This window comes from Gouania willdenowi, chromosome 7, assembly GCF_900634775.1.
Source record: "Gouania willdenowi chromosome 7, fGouWil2.1, whole genome shotgun sequence".
Taxonomy (NCBI): domain Eukaryota; kingdom Metazoa; phylum Chordata; class Actinopteri; order Blenniiformes; family Gobiesocidae; genus Gouania; species Gouania willdenowi.
Window position 1 is genome coordinate 31,484,853 of NC_041050.1, and position 17,543 is coordinate 31,502,395.

The following is a 17,543-nucleotide window of genomic DNA, read 5'->3' on the forward strand; positions in this document are numbered from 1 at the left end:
GCTTTCGAAAATATTAAACAAATTGTAAACATTGTAACTTATTGTAATTGTAACTTAAATATGAATATGATTCCCTAAAAACTGACTCAGGTGATTGAATAGGAAATTGTGCAGCTTGGCAAATCTTAGGAGTAAAATGCATCATTTTATGCATTTTATTTTTTCATAAAGAAGAGGGAAAATTCATAACAACATACATTTATACAAATATGGAGAAATGTGAATTTATTTGCAAACTCAAAGCAAACTGCCTAAAATATACAGAACATGGCTGATGTAAATATTTACAGAACCACCACAATGTTGACATTTTACAGTGCGTAACCTTCACATATAATGTAGTCATTTATTAAAGAGAGCTACATGATAATAACCCTTCATCTACCCATTGTCTTTGCAAAGCTCAGAGGACGTTTTGTCTTAGGATGTAGATCAAGTACGTGGCTGCTTCACAAACAGATGCTGCCCATCCCTCAGCTACACACATCAGGCACTTGTAAAACCACATCCACTTTATTGCTCTCTGAACCAACTTGTGACATTTGAATTTAACCCATGGGGGGGAAAAAATAAAGATGGTACGGAACTAAATGAGACGCAAGTGTAGAGCAAAACTTGGTAGTTTATCGTAAACAGTCGCCTGTAATTCTACTCATTTTTATCGCAGTGATTCTCTACCACGGGAATGTGGAAACATTTATTATTCGAAGATAATTTGATACATCAGTGTGTGCGACTCAACAAAATAAATTAATAGTTGTTTTGCTTACTTGCCAAAACACAACGTAATTAAAAACTCAAGTGTGCTGTTGCTCTGGGCACAGGAAGAGTTAAAGGAACTGAGAAACACAAGGCTTAACAAAAGCCTAACATGACAAGAGATTACAGAAGGAAAAAAAAAAGGTTTACAACCACTGGTTTAAAGATTAAGCTCCGCCCCTGCAGACCATTCAATCATGTGTGCTCCGTGCCTCTGATAAGCTACAACAGTGATTGTGCTAAACATCTACGTACGTATCTGAATTGCTTTTTTCATGCTGCATCGTCAAATTGCACCGAAGCTTTTGGTTGAGTGATTCATATATATTTATATATAGATATGTATTTAAAAAAACATCTCAAGATATTTGCTACTAAACTATCATTTCTGACACCTCTGAACCATCGAAGCTTTTATGTATTTGCAAAAGTTAATTAGTACAAAAGCAGCTCAAGTAATTACAAACAGTAGTTTTCAATGATTGTTGAAGAAAAATCCATGGAAACAGTTCAAACTGCAAGCTCCTCCCATCCAGACCACCTTGTGCTCACTTTAAGAAGTTTAAAATATGGAGGTTTTTCAAATTTCCTCTTAAACAGACACTACTTCATATGCTGTGAAGTTTCCAATAGTAAATTTCAAAAAGATATTGTGCTGACGGAAACATTTTACATGCGTGGACTATACACGGAAAACACAAACATGTAACAATAAACAAGTTATTGCTATCAAACCTACTGGAAATGACGTATTTCCATATATGCATTATTATTACTTCAAACAAGGATCTCATTGAGGAGTCCTTTAGAGTCTCTGGAAGAAGGTTTACAGACTATTGGCCTTTGGGAGGCAGAATTCATTAATGTAGAGATGAAGACACGACTGTTCCGGACGGATGATGAGGCAGGAATTTTCACACAAAACCAAACTGCTCTGACATTTAAAAACAGCAAAGAGAAAGTGAGTTTATAATATACAAGTGCATGGAAACGAGGTCACACATCCTTAGCAGAAGGGAAATTAGTTTCCTTTGTTTCCAGGTAGAGAGAGAGAGAGGCTGGACCCGTAATTCAGAGGTGGACCAATAGTCCAACTAGCTAAACTTCAAACCCCTTCAGATCTCAGATTCTTTCCCTAAAATTATTACCTTTAGGATTTAAAACTCTAGCAGCAAACCCAACAGCGTGGTTCACAATACTACACACACAGCCACTTCTCATAGTTCTCCTCCGCTCATAGCTTTAGTCCAAAGAAGCCTGCGTACATTCATTAAACTTCACTGATTACAGCAGATAGACACAGACGCTCGGTCTGTGGGCGTGGCCAAGGCTCTTTCTAGAAGGTGAAAGGAAGAAGTAACTGGAGACGGAGAGTGACAGGAACAGCCGTTAGCCACGAGGCGGCCTCAGGGTCTGTAGCTCAGTTGCAGGGCAGGTTTGCTCACTATTCCAGTAGATCCTGTGCAAAGACAAAGAAAACATCCAGAAGAACAAACACCACATCAGCACAATGATGTTCACACTAACAGGCCTATCTTTGTGACTCATGCCACCTGACACCATTAGCATTCTGGTGCTTTGGAGACGAGTGACCCAAACTGGTGACCTAGGATTGGGGTCAATTCTAATTGTAATTGATAATTCATTACAATTATGGAATATTAATAATTTTAATTTAGGAAATCTATCGCAATTGCGAAGAAAATTCTATGAAAATTGTCAGTTATATTTTAACTCAAAACTAGGGAACCATGTTACAGTTCTATGTACAGTTCTACACATACTGTATGTAGTTAATCATTATTAAAATGTGTTTCATATCAAGCTTTCTCACATTTTACCATTTAATTTATTTTCTGTTTTAATCTAGGGGTATACTGACACAAAAAGTCTTCATAGGTTTACAGTCTTTACAGTAAGGTCACAAATATCAAACAGGTTTCACAGGCTCAGTGAGCAACAGAAAGAGCTTTACAAGCAGTTTAGCAGCTAGTCTGGCTTGTGTATTCATCTGTTTAGGAAAAGTGATGATTGTTGCTGCAATACCTTTCAAAATAAAAAAAACCCACAACTTAATCCTCCTTACTTTATTTTTTTGTATTTTTATTCCCTTTAAAAGCATCCTGTGGACAGGTGTTGTAAAATAGCACATGTGCTAACACATGTAAAACAATACATCTGGGTAACTAATGTAAGTCAAAATAAACAAATAAATGTAACTTAATTTGGTGTTCTTTTTTAATCATATATTAAGGTTAAAAGTGGCTTCTTGACCACCAGTTATGTTCACACTGACAGGCTTTTATTCTATTTTATTTATATTTTTGTATATTGTTTGTTTATGTTGTGTTAAGTATAGATTAACTGATTTGTTTGAACTGTGGTTTTAGTCCAGGCTTGGAGCTCTGTTTATTTATTTTATTATTTGTCATATTTTATGTTGTAATCTCTCTGTATTTAATACCATTTACATTTTAGATTGACTTTTAAAATCTGGCCAGGGACACACAATGGAAACTAGCCTCTCTGTTTATTAATGTGCATTGTTCCTTTTAAATAATAATCAATGAATTAAAATCATATTTAAAATTCAAGGGTTCTGATGGTTATTTTAAATGTTTTTTAAAACGTCTTACCCCACTCCGAGGTTCAACCACCACCCATGCAGCCCACCTGTATAAGTCAGTTCTAACATCCAGTGACACTCCAAACACCAACAAACGTAAACACAAGTGAGCAGTAACTTCTTCTATAGCTCCTACGCTGATTATATGTGAAATGATTTGTTTCGTCAGAGAAATGTACCTCGTCTGAGTCGTCGTGAAACTCTATTTTTCCGTTTTGAGTGTGGTTGGTCTCCAGCTGGTCATCGATGCCCTCAGCAGTGTTGTCTTCAACGTGCTGCTGCAGCACTGAGTACCTGTGAACCAGGAACCTGTGGGACACATTCAGCAGATTGTCCTGTTGTTTAAAACATCCAAATAAAAAACATTTATCACACAAACAAAAGCAACTGTAGGGGCCTGTACTGCGAAGCTAGATTAGTAAAGCCTGGATTTATCTCCGTTAGTGGGCTTCACCTAACCAAACATTCTCCGTCAGAGAGAAACTGTCCTACGAATCTCGATTACAACTCGCTAAGTTAAGCGTGTTGATTTCCACCTGGCTACGTGCGCGCTCTTGTGACAGAGGGGGAGATTACAGCTTTAGACCAATCACAGTCGCAGAGAAACTGTAGAGCAATTTACGTCACAATTGAGGTATATTTCTTTCAAAATATGAAGAATTAATATCCGTAATGCAAGACCAAAAACAACACCATTGCTGCAGAAAAAGCAGGAAGGAATGAATGCAGGAATTGATGAGTATTAATGCTTAAATTAGTGAAATTATAAATGGATAATAATCAGACACTGATTTTACCTTTTATCTTTTCTGTGGTTCTGATGCTGCGTTCATACAGATCAGCCTAAATCATAAGGTGGACAATATTTGCATTTTACATTATTTTACAGGCTTTATCAGCTGACTGATGTAGGTCAGTCCATCAGATATAAATCTATATGTTTCCTATAGGATGTCATGGTAAATAAAAGATGAATATTCTCTCTCCTGTCAGCGTCACATCAGATCCACACAGAGACGTGTTCATGCAATGATCCTCCTTTTTTTGGGCAGGTCGTTCTTTAAGAGAACTGATTGGTCAGGAATCAGGACTTTAGTACTCGCTCAGATCCTAGCCAGACCAGGTTAGTCGTTCAGCATAAGTTACCATGGTGATTTAGCCCCGTAAGACAGCGCACACTGATTAAATCCCAGAGGTTAGTGCAATAAGATGAAATCCAGCTTCGTAGTATAGGCCCTAGATAATTATTCGGTTTGGATTAAAAACAAACACACTAACCTGCCCCCGCAGACATATTTCTTGACAAATAGGACTCCAGCCACAATGCTCATGAGCAAGACGATAATGACGACTATCACAATAAAGACGGATTTGGAGGAGCTCACCTTTAAGTGGAAAGAAGCGGACAAATAAAGTACAATCTGATGTCTTTGTCCATAAGATGGTGTTAGTAAAGAGACACTGACCGTTTCCTGTGTATCCAACAGGTCACTCACACACTTCTGACGCAGAGGTACCACTTTACGCGTCGGGGTCTTTCCTCCCTCACATTTGTCTCCAGGAATTTTCCGATAACTGTGAAACAAACGGTGACTTTTAGAAACCAAACCGAATGACATTCACATGTGCAGGAAAAAATCTTTTTAAGGGTTTTCATTTTACTTTTGCTTGAAGTTAAAGGCCAAAGCTGTGCTGTAAATGGGGACACTGCAGTGATGTTTTCCACCAATGCAAATGCATCAATGCAAATAGATTCCTGTTCAACTACCACATGCTGCAGCCAAACCTGTTTAACTACTTCACTTGTTTGGTGAATATGTTTACACAGTGCTTTTAGTCATTTAGGTTCAAACACAACACTCACAGATTGACTCACAATAGTCAGCATGATCTCTACAACATTTATCACTACATTTTGGATCCATTTCATTTAAAGCAATCAATAAAACTATGTAAGTAAGACTATTTTTATTGACAATATGGATGATTAGGGTAGAGACATGGGGTACTGTGAAACAGTTGCAGTGTGAACAGGATATTTGTGTTGATTGTTGATTGTGTATACAGTAGTTGTAGGTATGTGTTCACATGGTGTGTACATATAATGTGTAAAGGGAGTGATTGCACATCCAGGTCTTTGTGATCTTCGGTTTTTGCTGCGATGAATGCTGTACTATTCTTTTTCTTTTTTTGATGTATTGTTGCCATAAAAAAAGAAATTGAGTTGTAAATATTGGTTTGCCTCACCATTATATAAATATATACATAAATGTTTTTTTGGACACTATGGCAAAGGAGCAGAACTAGATAAGCATTGCATCGTTTTGTCCCTTCTCAAACTACTACTGTGTTGACATAAGTGTGTATTTGCATTTGGTTGATTATTAATGAACCACTGATCTTATATATATATAATATGGTTAATATGCATATGCGCATCAACTGTCTTGACCCTGACAGGTTCTTTTTTTGTTGTTTATTTATTTTATTTTAGAGTTTGAGACAAATAAAGATCAAACTATTAGGAGACCGTTAACACTGTGCTAGGTGGGTAGCTTGTTTAAAGCTGCAGTATGTACATTTTTTGGGGGGTTATTTGGTCAAAAATCCATCATCAACTTTGAGCATATTGTAATTGAAAGTGTTCTGAGTGGACAGTGAATCTCTTCTCCTCCTCTTGGTTTTATTTTTAGGCTTTAGAAATTCAGGAGGGTGATGCTAGATTTCCACCAAGATCTTTCTACAAAGTGCTCCATGAGCTGTTTTGGGCGTTACTATTGGCTGCTCGACTGAAGTCAATGCGAGTTCACGTACCACCGATAGTAAAACGGTTACAAGGCAAAACAAGTGGAAAAAGTTAGACCGACGTGGAGAAGCAACAGTCTAAAGCAGTAGTTCCTAACCTTTTTTGATATTTTGATATCAAGAATTTATGGTGACCCTAAAGACATATTTTTCTAGAATTAGTTTTTGATCATGTTTGTTTTGCTGTGTTACAAATGCAGATAGCCAGGATTAGTGACAAGTTGTACCACCTCATATATCAATATTTTGCTGCATTTTATTTTAACCAGATTTATATTTGGCAAAGTGAAAAAATAGAATACAGTTGTTAACTTTTCCTTTTAAAATCAGTAATATTTTTAAATATTCTTAAATTACTACAGATTTCAGACGACCCCATTTAACCTCCAGGCGTCCCCACATGAGGTCCTGACCCCAAGGTTGAAAAGTAGATAATAAATAGTAAAATATTTATACTATTATTATTCACATGTCATGTACATTAATTTGTATGTATGTGTATGTTTGATGTTTGTGCATGTATAAACTGTATACATAAAACATTGTGTAGAATGCGTATTTTAAAAATAGTAATAGTTTCTTTGTTTTGTTTTTTGTGATGGGGTAGGTGTGTATTAGCTTTTGCTTCAACCTACACCCTTTTGGCTGATTTGTGAGACAATCTAGTGTTGTTTGTTCTGTTTTAGTTTTTCTGAAGACTGACGAAATAATATTCAAAATCAAATTGAAATGTCTGCATAATAGAAATCCTGACCAAACACTGACAAATGACACAGTCTCTGCCTGCAACAAGTCTATGATGGGGTTGATTTTATGTAAAAGTGAAATGATTCGTCTGCTCACATCCTAGGAATGCTCTGATCATGAGGCTGGACTCGTCTTACCCGCTGGTCACCAGCTGCTCCTCGTTGCCGTGCAGACAGAACTCCAAGTCTTTTCCTTCAAGGTCCGGCTGCTCGATGCATTGTGAGCTGTTCTCTTGACGATAGTATCCAAAGTCACTGTGATGAAAGAAAAAAGGAATGATTCTTTTAAAAACCCTTCATAAAGAACAGATGAGCCTGTTTTTTTATTTTATATCCCAAAAAATATCTTATATTCTGTTCTTCATTATGAATAAATAATGACCAGTCAATTATGTTGTCCTCTGTGTAGATGCTTTTAAAAATTCATTTGAATATTTTCATTTCAATCAACACTCACCACATGAAGTCATCAAAGGTGCACGTACATGGCGTCGGCTGGTTGATGACTTTGTAATCACGTCCATTAAAGCAAACGGAGTCCTTTTTAAGACGCTGGAACTTCTCCTTGTAGCCCAGCATGCAGCCATTGGTGGGGTCACTGAGGTCATCGGAGTGAGCCAACCACTGAACGTAGTCCTCGTCACCGCCTACACCAACAGGAAGTTGTAAGTCTGTTATAGATCCGTTTGAAACTGGGAATTATTCAGTTCCTATAGGGAATGCTATCACTCACAGTCTCTGGTGAGAAGTTCCTTGAAGTCGATGGTGATGGAGATCCAGTACTGACTGAGGAGAGAGTCTCTGTAGCCCCAGATACTGACGTTCATGGAGAGAGCACCAGGCTCTGAGGCTAGTCCGGTGAAAAATATGGGCACTGAGGTGAAGTTATACTGCCTCCAGCACTGTCCTTCATCTGTTGAGAATCTGTCACAATGTCCAGAAAGACGTTTTTAGACATTTTTGATGGTCCCGTGTTACCAGAAGTTTGAGATACACTGAATAAATTATCAAATAAAAGATCACTTAAAGCTGATATCGGAGTTTCTGAGAAATCTATGTTTATGCATGATTCTTTTGAAATGCCAAAAAATACCTCACTAGTCTTTTACTATGGTCTACTGCCGGTGGTCATTCATATACATTAATGTATACAAGTCCTTTCTTTGTCCTATACGAATGGAAACGATCTCCAAGCGCACCCAGCCAATAGACTTCGACTTCCTGGAGCTAGGACCGTCAATCAAAGTCAATGCACGGAAACAAGGCCACACGTCTCAAACAAGTATCACTCTCAGCAGCAGAGCGTCATGGAGGAACGCTCCGAAACTCCAACGTATAAAACTTCTACTAAAAAAGAAAAGAAAAGTCCGGGTACAAAGCTTGTAGATAAACGTCTTTGTGACCACAACAGACTTTATCTCAGAGCTGCTTTTCAAAGGTGGAGTGAGTTGCTGCTTTTAAAAGGATTTGGCGACATTTCTCATTAACAGGTAATAAAGATGTTTTCATCAAAAGTTATGGCACTCGAACAAAAAATGTGTAGTTTTTGTAGTTATGCGACTTTGTTATGTTTTGCAATGTGTGTGCACAAACGTAGAGGCGTAGCTTCTGGTAGATTGGCAGAGGCAGAGTAGAGCTGTTGAGGGTGGGACATGGAGATGTTCTCTCAGAAACTCCAGATAGCAGCTCTAAGCACTTTTTTTGCCTCATTTCTCTGATTCACATGTATCAAACTCAAGGCCCAGAGGCCAAATCCTGCCCTTTAGATCAGTGGTTCACAACCTTTTTTGGCTCAACTACCCCCATTCTCTTATTTCTGAATCCAAGTACAGCTTTGTCTGATTACAACATTTTCCTCAGAATACCAGAATTAAGCTGTATTTTGCATAGTGGTTCCCAATGTTTTTTGGATCATGACCCCATTTTGATAAAACAAATTTCGGGCGGGCCCAAAGACACTTTTTTCTTAGTTTTTTTGTTTGTTATGTGTTATAGAGCAGCCAGGATTAGTGGCAAGTTGCACCAGCTCATATATATTTCAAGTGCATTTTATTTCAAATAGTATAGAATACAGTTAAGATTGTGTCTTGTTTTAAATTTAAAGAATATAGTTTTATATTTCAGCCGACCCCATTTCAATTCCAGACAATGCCACATGGGGTCATGACCCCAAGGTTGAAAAACACTGATTAAGTGCCTCCAGAATAGATTTATTTCTATAGTTTTTATAATTTCTGGTCATCTCCACCCTAGTGTGGGACCAAGACTGACCTTTGTATTTTCATCTCATATTCTAATCAACATAATTTCCTTCATTATTATTATTATTTTTAACTAAGCATAAACATTATAAACCCCATATTGTCCATGTTCACATTTGTTGTAAGTACCCTCTGTACTGCCATTGCGTACCCTCATTTGAGAAACGCTGCTTTAAAGCATCCAATTTGGCCTGCAGGAGATCGTAAAAATGACATTGAAAACATGAATTATTGTGTAAATTACCAAATGATCCAGTTGTAGATATCTCAAATTCACCAACTCTACAATATTTTTAGGGACTTGCATTCTTCTTTTGTTTGTATCACATGAATGCACTCATTTTTAATTGCAAGTTGTGGAAAGGATTTTAAAATTTTCCACAAATGTTTCAAATTCTCACAAACAATTCCACAAAATGTCTATAAATTATAAATAATTTGTAAATCTATGGCCCACTTGAGACCAAACTGGTCCATATTTTCCCCCAGGACTAAAATGAGTTTGACAACCCAGCTTTAATTCTTCCTAATTGCTCGATACGTCGTCCATCTTCTTTTACACACTTGCTATTCCTTCCCACAACTCACTTGACGATATCGATTGGTTGGTTGGGTTTGTGCTCTACGGCCACCAGCAGTCCGCCAGAGTCCAGAATAGCATAGTGGTGCGGCCCCTCGAGAGCCTTTATCCAAGAGTAACCTCCATCGTCAGACACGTACACGTCTGGGTTCATCACGGAAACGGAATCACCAACACTTCCTGTGGGAAGCAAAGCCAAGTGTTTAAACTCGAAAAGACAAACTTCGTGTTTGCTCCACTGATTCCTAAAACAAAATAAATGCACAAAATTTAAAAAAAAAAAGAATAATAATTTAAAACAAGAAGTTTGCTTATCTTCTGGACCAAAATGAATTTTAAACTTTTAGTTAAAAGCAAAACAAACTTCCATTGCCACTTTGGCACCAGCTAATTGTGACTGATCAAGATTGATCTAAATCTAAAACAAACATTCCCACAATATAATGGTATTAAAAAAAGTTTTTCCAAATTTTGCCAGATTGTTATCCTGTTCCTGTTAATATTTTGAACATCTGTACCAAAAATTCAACCATTATAACGTCCGTAATTTATATTGGTCAACCAAAGAATACGTAACTTTCACAGATATCAGAAACTTTAACAATATAAAGGTACGTATGCTCATTAATAGTTTCTGCCTGTATTTATGCCAAATGAGTAAAAACATTAGAACAGTTCAAACACTATTCCTGAAAATAGAAAAAACATCCACCTTGTGATAAAGTGTGCCACCCTTAAATGTGCAGAGATTGACTTCATTTTTGGTAAAGATGTTTACAATGTCAATGTGAACAACGCAAAAAGTGATCTGGCAAAATTTGGTGAAAATCAATTTTGTGAACCACCCTAATCCACATTTACAACAGTTTCAAAAAGACAGGTAAGTGAGAAACAGACTGGGAAAGTTTGCCCATCACTTCTTACCCACTGTGTTATAGGCTTGGGCGGGATCCAAATTTTGATACCGGTATACTACCTCCCTATTTTACCACGGTATACGGTAATACTAATTTTAAGAAAATGACGTAAGGCTCAGGGTGCGTTCACACCAAATGCGTGTGTGACTATCGGAGCCGAGTGACAGCAATTTTTTGTTTGTCCGTTCACATTACTATTTAAAATGTGACCTGTGTCAGACTCCAGTGTGAATGGTTTGTGGCTCCAACCTGACCCGCGTTTGTCTCAAAGTTTTTGTGCGTCAGAGCTGGAGAATGAATGAATGAGCAGGTGGAGGAGGACGAGGAGAAAGAAAAAGAGAGACAAATACTTTGTTTTGGCTTTTTGTGGTGCTGATTTGCTTCTAAACACAAACCATTTATGATATGAACCTTATTCAAGCTTTGACCAGAATCCGACAAAGCAAAAGTGAAACCTTCAGGTCCGACAGATATTTGGTATTTATATCAGAGCCCGACCTGAAACAACAATTAAAACCTATTTTTTCCTCATACAAATGACATATTTATGTTTGCTTTAGTGGTAAGCCTGCTTTTATTAACAGACAGTTGTCAACGTCGGTTCAGCGCAGGGGGAAACCAGCACGTCAAACACACACAGGTGCACAGTGTGCCCGCAGCGCCAGAGACAGTGGATCTATTTACATAATCCACATATCAAATATAAGGATAATCCATGTTTTTGTCCAGAAAAATGATTGATTCAATAGTGGATGCTTGTGCTTCAAGCTTGTCTTAATTTGTTCCCTCTCTGGTCTCTGTTCTGAAAACAGTGCAGTGCACTTTTTTTGCAGCCACCACTCACTTAAACAGCCGTTTGCTTGACATAGAATCATGTTTAGGAATCATGTTTTCACCCCTTTATGCCCTTTCTGTCATAAAAACACACACATTTTTCAATAAGAAAAACACAAAAACACAAAATAAGTTTTTCTTTTTTTAAATACGGTGCAAAGTGAAATATATAGTATGAGTACATTAAAGTCTTGAGTAGGTCAATAATTGATAGGAACATTGATTTTGAGGCATAATTACTTTTAGAGCTATGAGCATTTATAGAAAAAAAAACTACACTGAGCTTATACCTTACAGTACCCTTCATTAAAGTGTCTTCAAAATGTCATATATAAATATTTTTTTCCCACTTTTTCACATCAGATCTAACCATAAATATACAGCTCTGCATTAGAGTTTTCTACATTTCTACATTTTCATACACAAATTATGATTTGATTGTTTTTCTCCAAAAATAAGGTGCATTTTATATTTCATATTTTGAAAATAGAGGCCATGATGTATAAGGTATTCATGGTAAAATCACTGTTATATGTCAGGATAACAGTGTATCCAAAATAAGTGGTTATAATGGGAGTCAATACGACCAAATCGGTCCCAAACACAAAAAATGTATATCTCCTGTTCTATACATCTTTCAATAAAAGCAACCATCGAATTATGAACATGATACTGAATGAGATATTGACAATTTAAAAAACTGAATAAGCAGAAGGTACACATTTCGTCTCCAATAGGTTTAATGTTGGTTTATCTCACATTTGTTGGTAAATCCCAGTCAACAACACTGGTGATATTTGCCGTGTTGTGAGAGTTACCGTGAGCTATGATCAGGCCGACAGCGTTGGGTTCAGTCAAAGGCAGCACTGGCACGTTCAGCTTCATGGCAATGCTGTAGGCTGCGTGGATATGAAGTGAACACTGTGGACAAATACAGCACAACGCAGGTGTCAGTGTGTTGACAATATCAACACTCTGAACTTTAGTAATGGCAGATAAAATCTTCAGTTCAATAAGAATCTGTGCTATGCTATGCAGTCTGATAAGACAGGTTTTAACTTCTGACTGAAGCTGATTACGTCTTTTAAAGTTCCTTGCTTTTTCACCTTATCCGGGTCCATGGATGTAGAATCACATTTGCTGTCAACGGGTTTCCTCAGAGGGACCCACTCTCCACCCTGGTCAAAGGACACCACAGACTGCACGGAGTTATCTGAAACCATTTGAAAAGCAAAGCAGTCATTTGCAATTTTAAACAAAAAAAGTGAGGATAGCTCATGGTCAGAATTTAGTTAACTGGATAAACCAGAATCAGAATAAGTTGTACTTTATTTATCCCATAGAGAAAATGCTTTTTTTTTAACACATGCTCCAGAAATATTTCCAATGAAAGAAGAAACACTAAAACATAGAAAAGAAAGCATAGATTACATACATAAATTACATAAAAGACTGTTAATTAAATAGGGATTAAATACATGTTAACACCTCCGGGAAAATACATTACAAATATGCAAATATAATACAGATAAATACAACTATAGAGCCATCGACTACCTACACTGTAAAGTCAAGAAGTTGTCATGTTAAAGTGAGATAAAATGTAAATCCTGACAAACTAATTTGTATATGAATGTAATAAACTTCAGGAAAATTAGTTTTTTAATGGAAATAGAAGAATGAATGACCACTTCATAGGTTAGGTCAGGGGTGTCAAACTCATTTCAGTTCAGGGGCTGAATACAAAGTAGTTTGATCTTAAGTGGTCCACAAATTTTAGGCAGGAAAATGTGCAATTTCAATATTAATGTCCCCAAGTTTGTACTTTACAAGTATGTAAGGCACCAACAATATCCAAGCAATTAGTGACAGATATCAGTCCCTGCTGGATTTTCTCTTTTAAATTTCACTGATTTTGTGACCAATTTGTATTTAAATTAATTAAACCTAAAATGTGTGGAATAATTTCAGGAAAATGTAGTTCTTTGAACAATTTGAAATTTAAAATGACTACAGTCATGTGAAAAAAGCATGGGAAAATTGCGATCCTCCAAATATTGTGGAGTATCATTGAATTGAATCTAAAATATCTGAACTCATTTATCTATAACTGAATTATTTGGACAATAATTCATGTTTTTTCTTTTTTAACTTTTTCCTGCAAGCTTGATTTGATGGTCTAAAGGGCCGGATTTGGCCCCCAGGCCTCGACTTTGACACGTTTGTTAGATTGTGATGTGAGCTACACCTGGGTCAATCAGAGGCTTCAAGAAGACAAAGCATCTAACACGGGGCAGCTAATTAAATATTTATCTGACACCCTCCCTTGGTATGTAATGGAGAAGCTGTTTGTGTTTGTGTGTCTTAGGGAATTTAAGCACAGCCATGGATTGTGATTCCTTTGTCATGGCACCTTCCAAACAGATGAGTTGTGCTACCTTGAGCCAGGATACTGGTGATGAAGACTCCTCGCAGTGAGGTGACGTTGGTGAAGTCAGTGTCACCTCCTGTGCTCGTATAAAGATGGCGTTCCAGGGACTTGGAGTAAACAGTGCCTCTGTCGTCTGATGCGTACACTGTACCAAATCCTGTGTCTGTGGGAAAGCAAGGCACCAAAGATTAAACTTACAGGAAGTCATTAGACTTGACAAACGAGTTTGTATTAACACAGTCCTGTTGTGTAAAGAAACTTTGTTAGAGTAGATAACATTTTTCATCTTGAGTTAAGGCCCTTTGGTAGGTTCAACCATTAAAAAACTGAATTCATAAATAATAGCAGATTTATTTTTGTGTAAAAGACACTTAAATTACTTTAAATTAACTTAAAGAGGGGGGGTATCACGTAAAAATCACTTTTTCAAGCTTTATATCATGTTAGTGTGTCATTCCCTCCTGAAAAACATACCTCCACTGTTGCTCAGAGTGATTCATGTATTTTTGAGTAATCTTTAAATCTCCCAGCCATTTTCCTGCTCTTATGCTCAAGGGGACAAAGCTCTGCCTGGGGACGAGCCCCCTCCCCCCTCCTATGTTCTCTTCCTTAGTTCAGCCCACAGCGCCCAACTGCAGATTTAGCTTTTAATTTACTCATTTTAAATACTTTTCTAAGAAACCCCTGGCTTATGTTGTCTGTACTCATTTATGTACGCATTAAAAAACAAATAAAAATGAAATAAAAAACTCTTTCCCCTCCTCGTCACTGTCTGTAGAGCCGAGGAAGCAGCCCCTCCCTCCCGCTACAGAGCTATAGCAATACGGATGCAGGGAGGGCTGTGGTTGACACTTCCTACCGAGGCAAAATCAAAGTGGATAACTTATTAAGCCTACATTCTCATCCTTTAGTAACCCCGTAAGTTGATCAGTTAAACCTATTAAAGTGGCGCTGTCTATAAGTGCTGCAGCCGGAGGAGAAGTGACTGCCCTCTCTCTCTCCCTATCGGCTCTGACACACACACACGCACACACAGTTCACTGGATGAAGTGAGGGAGTTCAAGCATTGTGTTAGCATTCCTCACTTTGATAACCATTCTAATGTATTGTAGCGAGCTTACACTGTACCATTCTTATAATACAATATTCTGTGTTTGAAGGGGGTGTGTTTATGGGCGTGTCAGACAGGCTCTGAGTTTCTTAAAGAGACAGAGGTGAAGTCGAAGCATTGCCACAGAGAGACATTTCTTTATTCTTAATTATTTTTGATATTTGCTGCATTTTCCAAACAATTTTGGGTGGCATAGTTATTTGACTATGCTATAGAATGGTACTATGTGCCTGAAAAAAAAACATGATACCCCCCTTTAATGTAATTTATTTAAAAGTAATTGGGAAGACTTTTTTATATTGTATCTTTTATTTGGAATGGGACAAAAATATCAAAATGTGACCATTTTTGTGACCATCCAGTTTTGTGATTTTTAGTCCAAAAAGCAAGCAACACCATCCAACTGAGGGAGTGAGTCTGAATATAACATTCAGTCCCAGAACAAGGGTCAGATTTCTCCTGTTCTGTGGTGGACCCACCCTCCTCTGATAAATCAAATTTCACAGGAATTATATTAGATAGAGTAGCGTCAATGGAAAAAATTAAAAAAATAAAAACACAAAGGATCATCCCTGTAAAACCCCGTGCCATAAAGCTACCTAGAATAAATGGGGCGGATGGGGCTCGCTAGCTCACTTAAAGGGAATTCTGATACAGCACAATGAATAAAAGAACATTTCAAGTGAAACTATGTACAGAAGGAAAAGAAAAACACAAAGAAGGGTGGGGGGAGGGGGCAGCCGCTGCTGCTGTCTCAAATTTAAAGAGTCACAAAATGAATGAGTGAGTTACAATATTTGCAAACCAGAGATATCAAGCAAAGTCTGCCCTCGTGGGGGCTATAAATGAAATCCAGTTATTCCAGATCTGGTAAAATGTATCCTTTTGGGTTCTTATTTGATAGGTCAGTTTTTCCATCCTAAATATTTCTAAAATTATTCCAATTTCAACTGCTGGTGATGAAAAATTCTCATCAGATAAAGACATAGTGAAGGCCTCATTGATCAACAAATCGAAGCTAACTTGCTCCAAATAATAATGTCAAAGGTTGAAATTGCCACTTGTAAGTTTGTTTTCCTCCCCATGCTGTAAACACTGTCTTATTGACATTTTCGGAAAATGTTTACGCATTGCATTGTGGGATGTGGAGTCTTTTTCTGTATGCGAAATATTTGTATATAAATTTAATATTACAGACATGAGTAATATGTTGTGTATATTTGTATATAAAAAAACGTCTAATTTACTATAGTTAATATATTGTAAGAGAGTAAGTATATTATGGAGAAAATAAAAAACTTAGAAATTGTGTTGTAGTATTAAATAAGTTTAAACTTCTCACTACTCACTTTGGAGCAAACTTGCTGCACATTAACATTAAACCTTGATGTGTTTTCTTTATCCTTTTCTTTTTACACATGGGTGATTGATGTGGGTTTTTTTTTTTACATGTTTGAAATAAATAAATTATTTAAAAACAATTTGAAAAAAATATTTTTAAAAAAACACTGATGCGTTTTTTTCTACTAACCTCCTGGTTCATCCACGTGCATGAAAACCATTTCATCATTTGCCGACAGGATGGAGTAGAACTGCTCGTGTCCAACGGCCGGCAGCTGAGCAATGTTCCAGGTTTCACCCTGATCTATGGACACGTGGATGGCCCGTAACGTGCTCTGTAAACAAACAGGTTGGAGTAAGAGAAATGTCAAGGGCTGGAGGTGGACAGGACATTTGTTTTCTGAGGCATAATGATAATATTATGCTGAGCCATTTTATATTTCACATGGAATAAAAAGATGCAATATAAAGGAAAACATCTTCATGAAGGCTCACAAAGGAGAACTGAGTTCTCACACGTTATTAGGTAAGTATTTCTTCAGGTTTCAGTAGAGGCATTACACTTCCTGTTTGAAAAGCTGTGATGTAACCACAGTAATGTAACCTCAGTAATGTCAGTAAAACAGATAAGAACCAAAAACTGTTTCTAACTAAAATCCACAGTAGTCTAAAACAGGGGTGTCAAACTCATTTTAGTTCATACAATCTGATCAGATTTAGCCCGTTAAATTCACTTACATTTCCTTGATATTAATAACAGTTGTTATTAAATTTAGTAGAATAATTTGAGGAAATGTGCATGATTTTGGGAAAAAAAATTATTAAAAATGATTGCCATCATGTGATAAAATAATTATTTTGTAATTTACATGTTTTTTCCTGTCATTTTCACTTTCTCCTGCAGGCCAAATTAGAGGCTGAAAGAGGCCAAATTTGGCACCCGGGCCTTAAGTTTGACCCAAGTGGTCTAAAACACCAACATCTTCACTGATGTTGAGGTAAAAATTCGACTTATTTTTGAAATATTGCCTTTAGTGTTTGTTGATGATTTGAATTGATTTTACTGATGATTTTAAATGTTCTTATTGATTTTAAAGAGTTGAATGTTTTATCATGTAAAGCACATTGAGTT

The 17,543-nt window shown here is 36.9% G+C and overlaps 1 protein-coding gene across 1 annotated transcript in view; it reads right to left on the reverse strand.

The window, feature by feature from the left end:
• Positions 1 to 210: 210 nt before the first annotated feature.
• LOC114466932 (sortilin-like) overlaps positions 211 to 17,543 on the reverse strand; it is a 20,887-nt gene continuing 3,554 nt past the window's right edge. Inside the window, exons 2-13 of the mRNA XM_028452808.1 lie at positions 16,602 to 16,746; positions 13,967 to 14,122; positions 12,635 to 12,741; positions 12,347 to 12,449; positions 9,786 to 9,957; positions 7,670 to 7,860; positions 7,394 to 7,583; positions 7,075 to 7,191; positions 4,852 to 4,960; positions 4,664 to 4,770; positions 3,565 to 3,694; positions 211 to 2,218 (exon numbers count right to left, since the gene is read on the reverse strand). Of these exons, the coding sequence (XP_028308609.1) occupies positions 2,204 to 2,218; positions 3,565 to 3,694; positions 4,664 to 4,770; positions 4,852 to 4,960; positions 7,075 to 7,191; positions 7,394 to 7,583; positions 7,670 to 7,860; positions 9,786 to 9,957; positions 12,347 to 12,449; positions 12,635 to 12,741; positions 13,967 to 14,122; positions 16,602 to 16,746 (1,542 nt within the window). The 3' untranslated portion in view covers positions 211 to 2,203. The remainder of the gene's footprint in view (positions 2,219 to 3,564; positions 3,695 to 4,663; positions 4,771 to 4,851; positions 4,961 to 7,074; positions 7,192 to 7,393; positions 7,584 to 7,669; positions 7,861 to 9,785; positions 9,958 to 12,346; positions 12,450 to 12,634; positions 12,742 to 13,966; positions 14,123 to 16,601; positions 16,747 to 17,543) is intronic.